At 40.1% G+C, this 13718-nt stretch overlaps 1 protein-coding gene across 7 annotated transcripts in view; it reads left to right on the forward strand.

The window, feature by feature from the left end:
- The first annotated feature begins 3420 nt into the window (after window positions 1-3420).
- Window positions 3421-13718, forward strand: part of arhgef11 (Rho guanine nucleotide exchange factor (GEF) 11) — a 43886-nt gene continuing 33588 nt past the window's right edge. For 5 of the 7 annotated variants that reach the window (XM_038292625.1, XM_038292635.1, XM_038292664.1 and 2 more), the window contains exons 1-4: window positions 3421-4669; window positions 12896-12910; window positions 13166-13248; window positions 13354-13458. In XM_038292625.1, the coding sequence (XP_038148553.1) occupies window positions 4635-4669; window positions 12896-12910; window positions 13166-13248; window positions 13354-13458 (238 nt within the window). In that variant the 5' untranslated portion in view covers window positions 3421-4634. The remainder of the gene's footprint in view (window positions 4670-12895; window positions 12911-13165; window positions 13249-13353; window positions 13459-13718) is intronic. The other 2 variants (XM_038292643.1, XM_038292674.1) reach the window with 1 other exon arrangement.

Consider the following 13718-nt stretch of genomic DNA (forward strand, 5'->3'; position numbering starts at 1 on the left):
GCAGGTTTTCTTTCCAACCAAGCAATAGCAAACCAGACTCCAGTAATCTCATTAAGTCAGTCCAATCTGAACATGATGACTTGATGAGATGAATAAAGTCTGATGTGCTTTTGTTTTTTTGGAAAGAAATCCTGCAGCCACACGTCTCTTTCTGGAACCAGTTTGACACTCCTGATCTAAATGGTAGACGCTGTTGATTCCGTTCTTATTCATACAATTCCCTCTTTTTAATTTTCTTTAGCTCTCATCATTGTAGTTTATTAGACGCCCAACATTTCCCCTTATGACCTGAGGCTGCAATAGATCATCAGTATAACGCAGGCTTCCATCTTCTCTCAGGCTTACCTTCATAGAACCATTGCACCTATACTGCCTGACTGCCAAAAGCAGGTTAAATGTTCTGGTATTTCATTGCTTTCTGGAAAAATACTGATGATTTTCAGTGTTTGTTTGTCAGGAAGGGGAAACCAGTTTTCCTGCTACTCAGAAAACATTTGGAAAAGAACGAGAAACTCTCAATATATACATTTGAGAAAATTTGGCTTCCGAAAGTTATTTTGGAAAACATCAACACTAGAAATTAAAACTATATCATAAATGTAGCTCTAAATGTGCCAGTAGAGCCAGATTGGACTAGTTTCTGTATCGTCCTTAGCACATAAACCCACAGATGTAAAAAGGCAACAGCATAGAAACAACGCTGCATGCAGAAACACGCATCCTGCTCTAACCTGATCAGATGAAATTGATTTTTTTTAAAGCACCTACAGGACCAATGGTAGAAATCCTGTTATTTGGTCTGTTTCATAATAATGAGAACAACTCAAACACCTGTTACAACTGTCCCCTTTTCTGACAGCTCTGATTAAACCACATGTGCTATAAAGTAGGTGACCTTCAAAGAGCTAACCATATTAAAACCTATTACTCATCTAAACAGCACAGGTTGGAGCTGAACCACAAAAACAAAGTATAAAAATGAACAAGCTAATGCAGAGCAAACTGTTATGCATCCATCTTCTCCTGCTTATTCCATCAGGGTTGCAGTGGGGCCGGTGCCTTTCTCCAGTAGTCTAAGGTCAGAGTACCCTGGACAGGTCGCCTAACTGTCACAGGGATACAACCACCAACACAGACACTCACACCTAAGGACACTTTAGAGACGCCAATCACCCTAACAGTCATGTTTATGTGGGATGAAGGCGGAGTACCCAGAGAGAACCCCCAGGCCAGGAACTGAATCTGGAACCTTCATGCTGCAAGGCAACAGTGCTGCAAACAGCACCTCTGTGCAGCCCTCTCTGATATCCTCTCTTAACATGTTTTTAATATAATCCTGGAGCAGCTCTAGAAACTTTTTTTTCTCCTCTGGATGAGTGGAGCAGTTTCACATGCAGTATGTCATCATTCCTTTCCTCGTTTCTTTCTGATTGGATGAAACTTGGGTGGCCATTTTGCACCCCCTGTTAAAACTGTCCTCCACCTCTTCTGCAAAAGTATAATTGATAAGAGATGAGAATATGTGCACAAAACAACGAGGACGATGAGGCGCTATACTGGTTAGGATTATTGTACTGCTTAACTTTGGAAGAGAAAACTAGTTGAAAGACTCTGAGAAGAAGTGGGATTACCTTCTTGTTATGGTGCCAACTACCTACTTCCTTTTTACATTAATTATCTTTTCATGTTTTTTCTTTTGAATTTGATAAAACTTTTCCATAAAAAATTGAAATTCCACATGTATTAAACATATTTTAGATCTATTACACATTATGAAAAGTTTAAAATAATTAAATCAAAAATGACCAAAGAACCTGCTGGTTATTGTGATTTCTTTATGTTCTTTAATTACGTAATCTGATGTAAACATTGTTGTTAAATGTTTCCTCCCCAACACAGCCACTTCGTACAGAAATTCCCTTAGCAGATGGTATTAAAACAATAAAACAATGTCAGGGACCATTATTTACAGTAAAAATGTAAAGTTTTAAAACCAAAGATTGTTCTATACATGTTATTCTGAGCTTAAAGATACCAGCTGATAATACAAGAACATCTCCTTAGGTTAAGAATTGAAATGCCTCCAATATACAATAAGTCTGCCATGTAAAGCAAAGAGAACCTAGAATGATCATCCCATCTGATTAGTGTATTACCCCTTCAAAGATAAATCCTTAATTTTTTTTGCCATCTTTCTTCTGGGTTTGAATACTTAAAATGTGGAGAGCTACATTATCCACTCCTACTGCAACAAGGAGTTAACATCACAATTTAAATCGGTCCAACAGGTTCAGGAATTACAAGGAAAGTAATTGCTGCTATAGGCTTAGACTGCTGGAGGACATAGGGACCCCTTTTTCATCATTCTATCTCTATTCTCCCACTCTGCAGAATTTGTTAGTTCAATCTCTAACACTATGCTCTCCCTACTTTTTCCTCATAGTAACTTCATCTGGTCTGCAGGTCACACAAAACATGTCATCACTACACCATCATCACCCTCTCAACCTGCAGAGCTGGCCATGTGAGTCAGCCGATGGGTGGCTGGAACTGCCTCGCTTGGCAAGTCAGAGATCTAACAAAGGCTCTCTGACTTCTACCCCACCTAAATCATGGAAGCTTTCACAAACCACAGAGACAGTAACAAGATGTGCCTTGGTCCCGCCTCCATGCATTTCTTAAAGGGACTAGAGATGATTCAAAACTGAAACTCCATAAAAACACAGCAGCCAGTTTTTATTACTTTATGGTGTGTTCAGAAATCAGATTTTACACCTTTCCAATCAAATTTAACTACCAGTCATAGGTTGCATGCCAATCAAAGCTCAGCATGTGGTTATATCCATCCATACATTTTCTGTCACGCTTTATCCCAGCTAGGGTTGCCAGGGGTGCTGGTGTCTATCTCAAGCTGTCAATGGGCGAGAGGCGGGGGGGCACCCTGGACAGGTCACCAGTCCATCGCAGGGCAACACAGAGACGAACAAGACAAACAACCATTCACACACACCTAAGGAGAATTTAGAGAAGCCAATTAACCTAACAGTCATGTTATTGGACTGTGGGAGGAAGCAGGAGTACCCGGAGAGAATCAACGCATGCACAGAGTGACATATATTTATTTTTTTATTACCGGTATTATGGCTTGAAGTACCTGATTGAAACTGTATTTCACTTGAGAGGAGACAGCATTGGGAAAAGTCTTGCTCTTCACTCCTTGTAAAAATGTAAATATATGATGAGAGGAAAAAAAATAATTATTGTGAGATTAACAAAGATTCTTTCTGGTAGAATTTTAAAACTGAACAGACCATTAAACTGCACTGAACTTCAATCTGCTGCTGCTCCCAGAGAGTGAACTCCACAGCGGTCTACCATCACTTCCAGTTTTCGCCACACGGTGTCGCTGTTTCCCCTGTTTTCGCACTAGTGATCTGTGATGATTCGCCGTTGGTCGATCAACAGTCAGGACAGCAAGATAACAGGACAGCAGATATCATTATTTTAACGACCGGGACTAAAGCGAAAGCGACGGATAACACAACTACATTTGATTTTTATGCTGTATTATCCTGACAGGAGAGCAAACCCAGATTGCATATGTTTTTGGGAACCGGGACCTGCTTGTGATTTGGATCTCCATAGGAATACCGTCCAGCTCTCCTCGCTAACATGCATCTCTGCGACTGAATTTGCAACAAACCTAAACTTCTGGATCTATCTGTCTGGATTAACACACAGCCAGGAGAAGTCCACCGCCTGCATCACCCGTCTATCCAAATACAGCCGAAGCTATGCGGCGCTTTCGATTCGCAGACCTACCCGGTTAGCTAGCTAGTAGCTAGCTAGCTTCTCGGCTCGCTCGTGCAGCTGCAAGCCGGGGACGCAGCGCTTCAGGTCGGCGTGCGTTCTAACGCCATGCCGCTGTCTGAAAGCGGCCTACTGGTAGTGTTTGTTTTTCTCAGCTAATGTTGGCGGTGTCCAGCAGCTCGTCGCTAATTCTTGCTTTTTAGGATAGCAACAGGCTTATATGTTCGTAGACCTGCAATAAAATTGAAAACAAAATAAATGAAGAGGATTTATTCGACTGGGAATCACCTGCTGGAGGCTCCACATGTAAACAAGCCTGGCTGTGTGTGTTTGGGGGGGATAGAGAGTGGCTGGTTGGATTTTACCACTAAATATTCCAGTTAATCCTTTGTTTTTATCCGGAACATCAGCGCTAGGTGTTAAAGTTAAGCTCAGAGAGTTCAGTAATGAGCTTAAAAGTCCTGGATGTTGTTGCTCTGCAGTCCTGTCAGACATATCAGCCATTCATCCATCATTTATCACCCACAGCGTTAAGCCACTCACATTTTCTGCTTTAAATCTTTTTTTTTTTTCTCGCCATCGGGTAAAAACTCAGACTTTTTTCCATAAGCACTTTATTTTTAAAGCCCTGCTGACTTCCTGCAGTGTTTGGGAACATGAGGGACTGTCTGTTTGATCTGAAGCAGCATCCAAGCCGCTTCAAGGACTGATCAGAGCCCAACAGAGAGCCCCATTGTGCGGACTGCTAACTGAGAGGGAAAGAGATGGTGATGATAAGAGAGGCTCAGTGACTGATCCACAACAGGAAGCACAGGAGAGCAGCCATGAGCCTCCGCCAGCCCACATCCACCCTGGACAGGTATGAGCCTCAGATCCTCAGAGTCTGGAAGGTCCTGATGTCAGGCTGACTTCAGGGCCTTCCTGTAAAATAATAATAAAAACTGACGTCCGCTTTGGCTCAGAACAGGTCAGACAGGTTAACTGTAGGGATGGTGAAACTGGCTCCTGGAAGCACAGAGCACAGTGTTGGCTTCATGGTTCACTATCACTTTTATTCACCTTTCTCTATCCTGCATCCTGGAACTCTGCCTTGGAGTTTATCCTTCCCACCACCTGCTGTGTTTCTGATCACCGCCATATTTATTTCCTTCCTTCTCCCTCGTTATTCTAATGATTTATTCCAATGCTTCCTACTACTATGTGTCACGTGACAGCAAGTAAAAATCACTTACCTGTTCAGGTAGAACTACAGACTGTTCACGTCAGGTGTGTGGAGGATAGTGATGCCCTCAGGTTATACCACATGTTCTCCCTTAAAGAAAAAATAACCCATTTATAATAGGGGTCTTCAACGTTTTCCAGGCCAAGGACCCCCAAACTGATGGCGAGATGGCACCCCCTAATTATAAATATTGTATGAAATGGTGTAATATCAAACTGGTCCTATAGTCACTCTATTACAGATGGGAATCATGTAATGTTACTAAAGTAATTTCTCCCTGGGATTATTAAAGTATTTCTGATTCCTGGTTGATGGGACAGGTGTTGTGAATGAAACGGTGTCCAGATTGAAAGAGCTCCTGAGTGTTGCTAAATGTGTGCATTGATGACTAAAAGACATCGACCTCCATTTATCTGTTTACTACAGTGTGTTGAATTCATGTTAATGAATGTTGTGCATTTAAAGACATTTCAATAAAAAAAATAATAATTGCAGGGGGAATATATAAAAAAAGTAATCAACCAATACTTTCGCGACCCCATACAGTACCTCCGTGGACCCCCTGTTGAAGACCTCCCTTCTAGTGGGTCAGATCCAGTCCGCAAAGCGCCTTTTAGAGTCATTTCTGCTTTAACTCACCTGGATCAAATAATTTGGTCCTTTCTTCTTCTCCTTGATTTAATTGGCGGCTGGCAAACAGCAGTGAGGTAAATGGGTAATTTTGAGGACTCTGGAGAACTTGACTTCAATTAAGGAGGTAATTCACCCATTTTATCCAGGTGTGTTGGAACAGAGAGATTGCTAAAAGTTGCAGGATATCGATCTTTTAAGGATTTTAGTTTGACATATCTTTGGATTTCTGTTAAAGATAATCTCTAACATAAATAATTATCCACTTTTTTTAGTTTAAGTGCGATCATGTTTGAATGATGGTAGTTGTATACAAATGTGCACAAAACAATGTTGATATTCTAATTGAACAAAAATTAAAACGTGAAGATTTTCTTTTAAATCTGAGATCTTAAAGAGGTGTTCCACAGAGGTACTGCATGGGGGTCGCAAAATTCTTTGCCGATTTGACTTTTTTTTATATTGCCCCTTGCAATTTTTTCCACTAGCTAAATGTCTTTAAAAACACATCAACATGAATTCAACACACTGTAGTAAACAGATAAATGGAGGCAGATGTCTTTCAGTCATCAATCAACACATTCAGCAACACACAGGAGCTCTTTCAAGCTGGGCACCGTTTTATTCACAACACCTGTCCCATCAATGGGAATCAGAATCAGAAATACTTTAATAATCCCAGGGAGAAATTACTTTAGTTACATTACATGACTCCCATCTGTAATAGAGGACTATAGGACCAGTTTGATATAACAGAATTCCATACCATAGATATAATTAGGGGGTCCCAGCTCCATCTCGCCATCAGTTTGGGGGTCCTTGGCCTGGAAAACGTTGAAGACCCCTGCATTAAATAAGAAAATATGGTTTAAATTTCATGTGAATACATTTGTTCACACAGTAACTCGGATGTAAACATGTGAGATCTATCTGTATTTCAGCCACAGCTCTAGTGGGCGGCATCATCCTCCATCTGCATCTGGTCTTCGTCTTTTTACAAGGCAGTATGATGGACGATAATGCAGATATCAGTCTTTATTTGCTACGTTCTTGAAAAGATTGTGTTATTAATGCACTGGCTGGGATTGGGAAAGAACTGAAAGATTGCCAGATGTTCTCCAGCACTACCATCCAAGTTTACTTCCGTAAACACAGAGCATGCTTGCTTGTGATGTCATTGCGTCCTCTACTGCATATGTGGGACACTTAAGTTGCGTGAATGCAGCCAATTATATGTGGATTTGTTCACATATGTGATTGCAACCGCGCAATGAATCGGATCTCACAAAAATCGGATTTGAGAATTAAGGACTGCAGTGTGAACGTAGCCTGAAGGCTGGTTTATGCTCAGAAACCAGGTCGTCTGCGACAAGCTCACTGCGACACACTGCTACGGGAGTATAACAAGCCATTAAGAGTTTCAATGCAACTGAAAAATTACCTTACCAAAGCGCAAAAACATTGAAAAACATAATTTTTTGCATTTATTTTAGCAGTTAAAATTAGCTCAGTTTGATGATTAATGAAATGCAACGAGTCACAATATACTCTAGTGTAATTGTTTTCTTAGATTTCACCAAGCTTTCCAGTGCCGGTCCTTAAAGGAATAGTACACCCAAAACATGATTAGCCTTCATTTTCTACTCACCCCCATGCTGAACAACACTCTGGAGTACTTTTTTGATATCTCAAATGCATCTGGAGATCTGGGAGGCTTCTTGCTGTCTGCTGACATTCAAATAATGGAGGTGCCCAGCGCCCGAGGCAGAAAGGTCCATAAAAGTCCACAAAAAACGTGTCAATATTCCTCCATACTGCTCATCCAATGTATTCCAAGTGTCCTGAGTGGGTAGCATCCACAATTTACTCGAAACAAAGTCATTTAGAATGTTTTTAGAGCATAAACAGTAGTGTATAGGATTTCCTGAAAGCGCGTTCACGACGCTACGGAAGCCGGCAGACCAAACCAGATGAAAGTGCGCATTCAGCGTCTGCTCTGCCGATAATGCAAGCGTAGAAGAAGAACTGTGCTGTCTGTGCAAAGAAAGAAACAACGAAAGAAAAATGTCTGAGGACTTCAGTGTTGAGGAAGAGCATGAGTTCTTTGCCGAGCTGAATGCGCACTTTCATCTGGTTTGGTCTGCCGCGGTTTCCGTAGACTCGTGAACGCGCTTTTAGGAAATCCTATACACTACTGTTTATGCTCTAAAAACATTCTAAATGACTTCGTTTCGAGTAAGTTATGGACGCTACCCACTCAGGACACTTGGAATACATTGGACGAGCAGTATGGAGGAATATTGAAACGTTTTTTGTGGACTTTTATGGACCTTTCTGCCTCGGGCGCCATAGACCTCCATTATTTGAATGTCAGCAGACAGCAAGAAGCCTCCCAGATCTCCAGATGCATTTGAGATATCAAAAAAGTACTCCAAAGTGATGTTCAGCATGGGGGTGAGTAGAAAATGAAGGCTAATCATGTTTTGGGTGTACTATTCCTTTAAGAGCTTCATATGGATCTGGAAAAAGAAACATCTCCAGCACACCTGAACCCTATAATTAGATAATTACCAGGCCTATGGAGAAGCTGCATACTGAGGATGTATTTCAGCTGTTTGATTCAGGTGTGCTGGACCCAGGACGGTCTTTATATAGTTGGACATTGAAGGACTTCAGAACCAGGCTGACGTTCTCTACTATCTTAGTTCTAGTGAGAACACGACCGCAGCGTTTCTGATCTGTTGCAGCTGTCTGATGGACTTTGTAGGCAAACCATTAAAGACACTACTGCAGTAAACTCTGCTAAAGATAATTGCATAAATAATTTTTTCTAGATCCTGTTTGAAAATTACTCCTTTAATTCTGGAAATGTTCTTCAGGTGATAAAAGGCTGACTTAGTAACTGCCTTTATGAGCATCTGAAGGATCAGGTCTGACTCCATCATTACACCAAGATTTCAACCATAATCAGTGGTTTCTAGCTGTAGTAGCTGAAGCTGTGAGCTAGCTCCGTTGGTCTGAAGATTATTACCTCAGTTTGTTTTATTCAGTTGTAGAAAATGATGGTGCATCAACACATTGATCTACTTTAACCAACGTTCTGATGGGTTCATAGTCACCTGGTGACATTGTGATGTAAAGCTGTGTGTCGTCTGCATAGTTATGGTAACTGATCTTTTCGTTTGATATAATTTGAGCTAAGAGCATGTTGATGTTGAATCGGAGGAGCCCCAGAATGGAGCCCTGAAGAACCCTGGATGTGATTTTTACACAGAATTAGTTTTTCTTATTGAATAACAGCGATATGTGAAGTTAAAAATGAGAGAAAGGGAGGAATTTTTTGTATTTCAAGAGCAGTTATGAGTTATTTTGCTAACTTTGTGAACCTAGACTTTCAGACTGAGCTGTGTTTGTTTTGGATGGATAAAAATAATGAAAAAATGAATTAGGTGAAGATAAACTAACTGAAAGAGGCAGGAGGCCAGGGACTGAGGCAGAGAGATAAGCTTTCTTGCCTGTTTTTTGAGGATGTAATATTTTTTTAAATTGATATCATGATTGTATTTGATCAACTGAAATTAATATAGGGTGATATAAATTTTGGCCATAACATTCAGCCTTAAAAGTTATTGATTCTCATCTATTTCTAATGAAAGAAGCAGTGTTGCTCATATCAGTCTCATCTGGCCTTTTTAGGTTACAATTGACGGATGAACCAATAAAAACCTCAGTGATGGATCTCTTCTATTATCAGAGTCCATGAGGATTACATCCCAGCTAACTTATTAATCAATGGTTTTCTTCACCACGTTGTGTGTGTTGTTTTTTTCTTTCTTTCTGCACCTCTACAGATCAACAAAAAGTCATTTTTTCTGTTGTAGATTAATTGTAATGGCCCTTTGTTCATCCCTACTATTTAATCTCTGGTCATTCCTACTTCTGAGCAGGGCTGACTAAAATAATCAAGTACTAAATGAGAAAAAAACAGCTATTGTAGAAAACTGGTGGGGTGGAGTGTAGGAATGTAGGAAAAGAGGCATAAGGCTATCTCTAGCGTTTTGATTTTAAGTTTTAATATAACTCATGGATTGTTTACCATATTTTCCAGACTATAAGGGTCTACTTTTTTCCCACATTGCTTTGAACAATGCGACTTATTCTAAGGTGTGGATTTTTCCTAACTGCTGGGGTCAGATGTCAAAGTTGGAAATCAAAGAAGCGGCAAATTTTCATTTAGCAACAAATGTCTCAATTCACACATTTTGATATTTATTTGCCGCATTAAATCTGTCATACCAATGAAGAGACTGGGCTCAAGAGCTGAATTAAAGAACTGACGAAGCTCCGTCTTTCATTAGAAGCTCTTGCTGCTGCGAACTAGCAAGCTAATGGGTGCTAGCATTCTTCTTTGATCCTACTATAGGGGCTGTATGTAGAGCTCCCCCTACAGGTTTGCTAATGCTAATAGCCTATCTAATATACTAATACTAACAATCTATCCAATATGTGAATGCTAACACCGTGTCCAATATGCTAATGCTAACAGCCTGTCTAATATGCTAATATTAACAGTCTGTCCAATATGCTAATGCTAACAGCCTGTCTAATATGCTAATATTAACAGTCTGTCCAATATTTGAATGCTAACAGCCTGTCCAATATTTGAATGCTAACAGTCTGTCCAATATTTGAATGCTAACAGTCTGTCCAATATTTGAATGCTAACAGCATGTCCAATATTTGAATGCTAACAGCATGTCCAATATTTGAATGCTAAGAGCCTGTTCAATATGCTAATGCTAACTGTGTGTCAAAATGCTAATGCTAACAGCCTTTCCATTATGCAAATGCTAACAGCTTGTCCAATATGCTAATTCTGTGTGTCCAACATACTAATGCTAACAGCCTGTCCATTATGCAGATACTAAAAGGTCTGTCCAATATGCGAATGCTAACAGCATGTTCAATATGCTAATTCTAATAGCCTGTCCAATATGTTAAAGCTAACAGCGTGTCCAGTATGTGAATGCTGAAAGCCTCTCGATTATGAAAATGCTAAATGCATGTCCCCTTTTCTAATGCTAACAGTTGCCATTATGCTAAATCTAACCCTGTCCACTATGCTAATTCAATCAATGTATCCAAATGCTCATGCTAACAGCCTGTCCAGAATGGGAATGCTAACAGCCTGTCAAATATGCAAATCCTAACAGCCTCTCCAATATGCTAATGCTACAACATGTCCAATATGCTAATGCTAAAAGCCTGTCCACTATGCTAATACTTACAGTATGTCCACTATCCAAATGCTAACAGTGTCCACCATGCTAATGCCTACAGAGTGTTAGAAGTTTGCATGAGAGAAAGAGACGGATGGACCTTCTAGCATTGAGCCTCATATCTTTGTGTTGTTCCAGGTTGTTATGTGAAGACAAAAGCTGGAGGAGAAGCTGGTTTTAATCGGCTCTAAAATAGTTTGTAGTCAACTACTGAGCTTTCTAACCAATAGAGGATCTTCATTTTTATGATGAGCCCATCTGGGTCCTTTTATTTGCAAATGTCTGCTTTATTAGTGACGTGAATCATGGTCTAAAACATCCCTTCCAGCAATGCTTTGTCTTTACAAATTTAACAGACTCATTTTCATTTTTAGCTGAAAACTTTGGGAGTTCTCTAATAAATATTTATCTGTTCCATGGTAACCATGTCTGATTGTCCTTTTCTAGGAACCTTTGGTTCAATAGTTTAAAAAGTGAATATTTGATATTTTAATCTGAGCAAACAAGCAAAAAGTCAAATGGGGTCCAAATTCTGTAATAATCTTTTAAAATGTTTCTCATATAAATGATTGTTTTTCTGTGGCATAAGATATTTTCTATGAAGGGAATCTGTTTACTGGCCTATCTTAGACCTGTGCTGCTTCTTCACTCTTTACCCATCCAGCCATTTTACCCGAGTAAGGTAGAATACTGTCATATATATATATATATATATATATATATATATATATGCAAAAAAAAATAGAAGAATGAGGAAAAATAGTCTGGTTGAAGCAAAATGAGCTGAGATCTATAGTCCTTCAGATGACCATTTGATGGCTCTAGATGATGACATTTTGTGCCTCACTGCATTTATATGGAGAAAATAGATCAAACCTGAAAATAGTCACAAATCAGATAGTGGAAAATAAATGGAGTCGGAGGACAAGCAGCCAAAGGGCAAAGAAAAGATGTGAAATAGCTTCAGAGGCTGAACAGGTTGAAATACATAAATATAAAGTGAAGGGTTTTGTGAAGTACTGGATTATTGGCGTCATTGTTCTTCATACACATGAAGAAATCTGAAATGTATAGAAGTAAGGTTTAAATTCTAGATTTCCATGAGATTCAGTAGTGAAATAAAGACCAGTTTAATGAGCTAAATTAGTTACGGTAAAACCATAAAAAAAAAATCCACTCTCTATATAGTGAAATATGTCTTGTTCTACTGAAAACCAAACAAATGTCTTGGAGAGAGAAATGCCGCAAACCAAAAAGCTGTAATTAACTTGTTACATAAGAGATGAGAGTTTAAAGTAGCGCTTTGTTAAAGCAGCTTCTGATTCTAAAATAGCAGCCAGTCTTCTAGCAGGATCCTTTGGTTTGATCAGTGATGTGGCTCCTCCTGAATGATACTTTAATATAATATGATCTCTGGAACGATCTATTCCAGACTGCAGCGCTTTATTTCAGGTTAATCACATCAGAAAGGTGCATTAAGTTTATGTACGTTTATTTCTATGTTTTGCCCTTAAAGTTTTTAGTATCTTCTGTTCTTTCGGATTTTTTTTTTCATCACTGATTAATCAAATTTTTTTTCTGCAGAAGAGTAATTTTTTTTAGTAGTTTCTCACGGTTTGTTGGACTCTGCTGCTGCTTCCTGCTGCCTCGCTTTGCTCCTGTAATGAAAACAAACTACCCCCCCCAACCTCGGCTCACTCATTAAACATCAAATTGACTCGTCGCCAAAAACATTTACTGTGTTCAGGAAAAATAACCTTCACCCTTAAACCAAACTGTTCTCAGCAGCAGGTTTTTTTCTCTTCATTCATCAAACGTTCTGACTGCCCTTCTTTCTTTTATTCTGTAGAAGAAGAAAACAGTCTGATCAGGTGTTTCCCTGTTTTAGGTTGTTTGTTCTGAATCTCTTTTCTCTGTTTTCTTCCTTTTCATTTTAACCACGCTTGGCTTTCAGCCCCTTTGCTGCTTGGTGAGTTTTTCCCATCTGCTGTTTTCCTGTTGATGTTCTGCTCATCCTCTCCTCTCAGATCTCGTCTCCTTCGCATTGTTTCTTCTTCTTCTATTCATTAGGTTTCCTAATCTGTACTCTGTGGTCTGTTTCAGTCACTTCTCATTCCCCTTTGCTTTATTTTCTTTCCTCTCCACACCTCATTTATTTATGTATTCATAATGGGTTCAGCTCTTTGCTTAGATGTTCTGTTGTCTCTCCTCCTTTCAAACTCAGGGTCAGCAGTCTAACAGTTGGCGATTCGGAGCGCAGAGCCCCGGCTGGCCAACAGAGGGAGCCGACGCTGGATGAGAGTGCAAGTAACCACAGCTTCCTTCCTCTGGCTCCTTACGGACTCTAAGCTTTAGCGCCGTGGTTCTGTTTGTTCTGTTTGGACTGAGCCGATGCTTTTCCCTCCGGGTCAGGTCCTGGTTTGGTGCACAGGTGTGTGGTGGTGCAGAAGGACCAGCTGGGGTTCGGCTTCACCGTCTGCGGAGAAAGAGTCAAGCTTGTGCAGAATGTCCGACCAGGTGAGAATCAACATGGACCAGTTTTCCTATTTTTGTATTTCAATTTTTCCCCCCATTTACTCTGATGCCCATTAATAAAATCCAGTGCACCCAATAGGGTGTTTTCAGTGACGTCACTGGCCAGCTTCCGGTCCGCCATCTTGGGTGACATATTATCGTATATCATATATATCATGTCGCGAATGGATAAGTACGCCAGCACGCTAGAGCCACCAGATCATGGAACATATCTGAGGAAATGTTCCGTGATCGACCATATG

The sequence above is a fragment of the Cyprinodon tularosa genome, unplaced genomic scaffold (genome assembly GCF_016077235.1).
Source record: "Cyprinodon tularosa strain WSP-4 unplaced genomic scaffold, ASM1607723v1 ctg1089, whole genome shotgun sequence".
Lineage (NCBI taxonomy): Eukaryota > Metazoa > Chordata > Actinopteri > Cyprinodontiformes > Cyprinodontidae > Cyprinodon > Cyprinodon tularosa.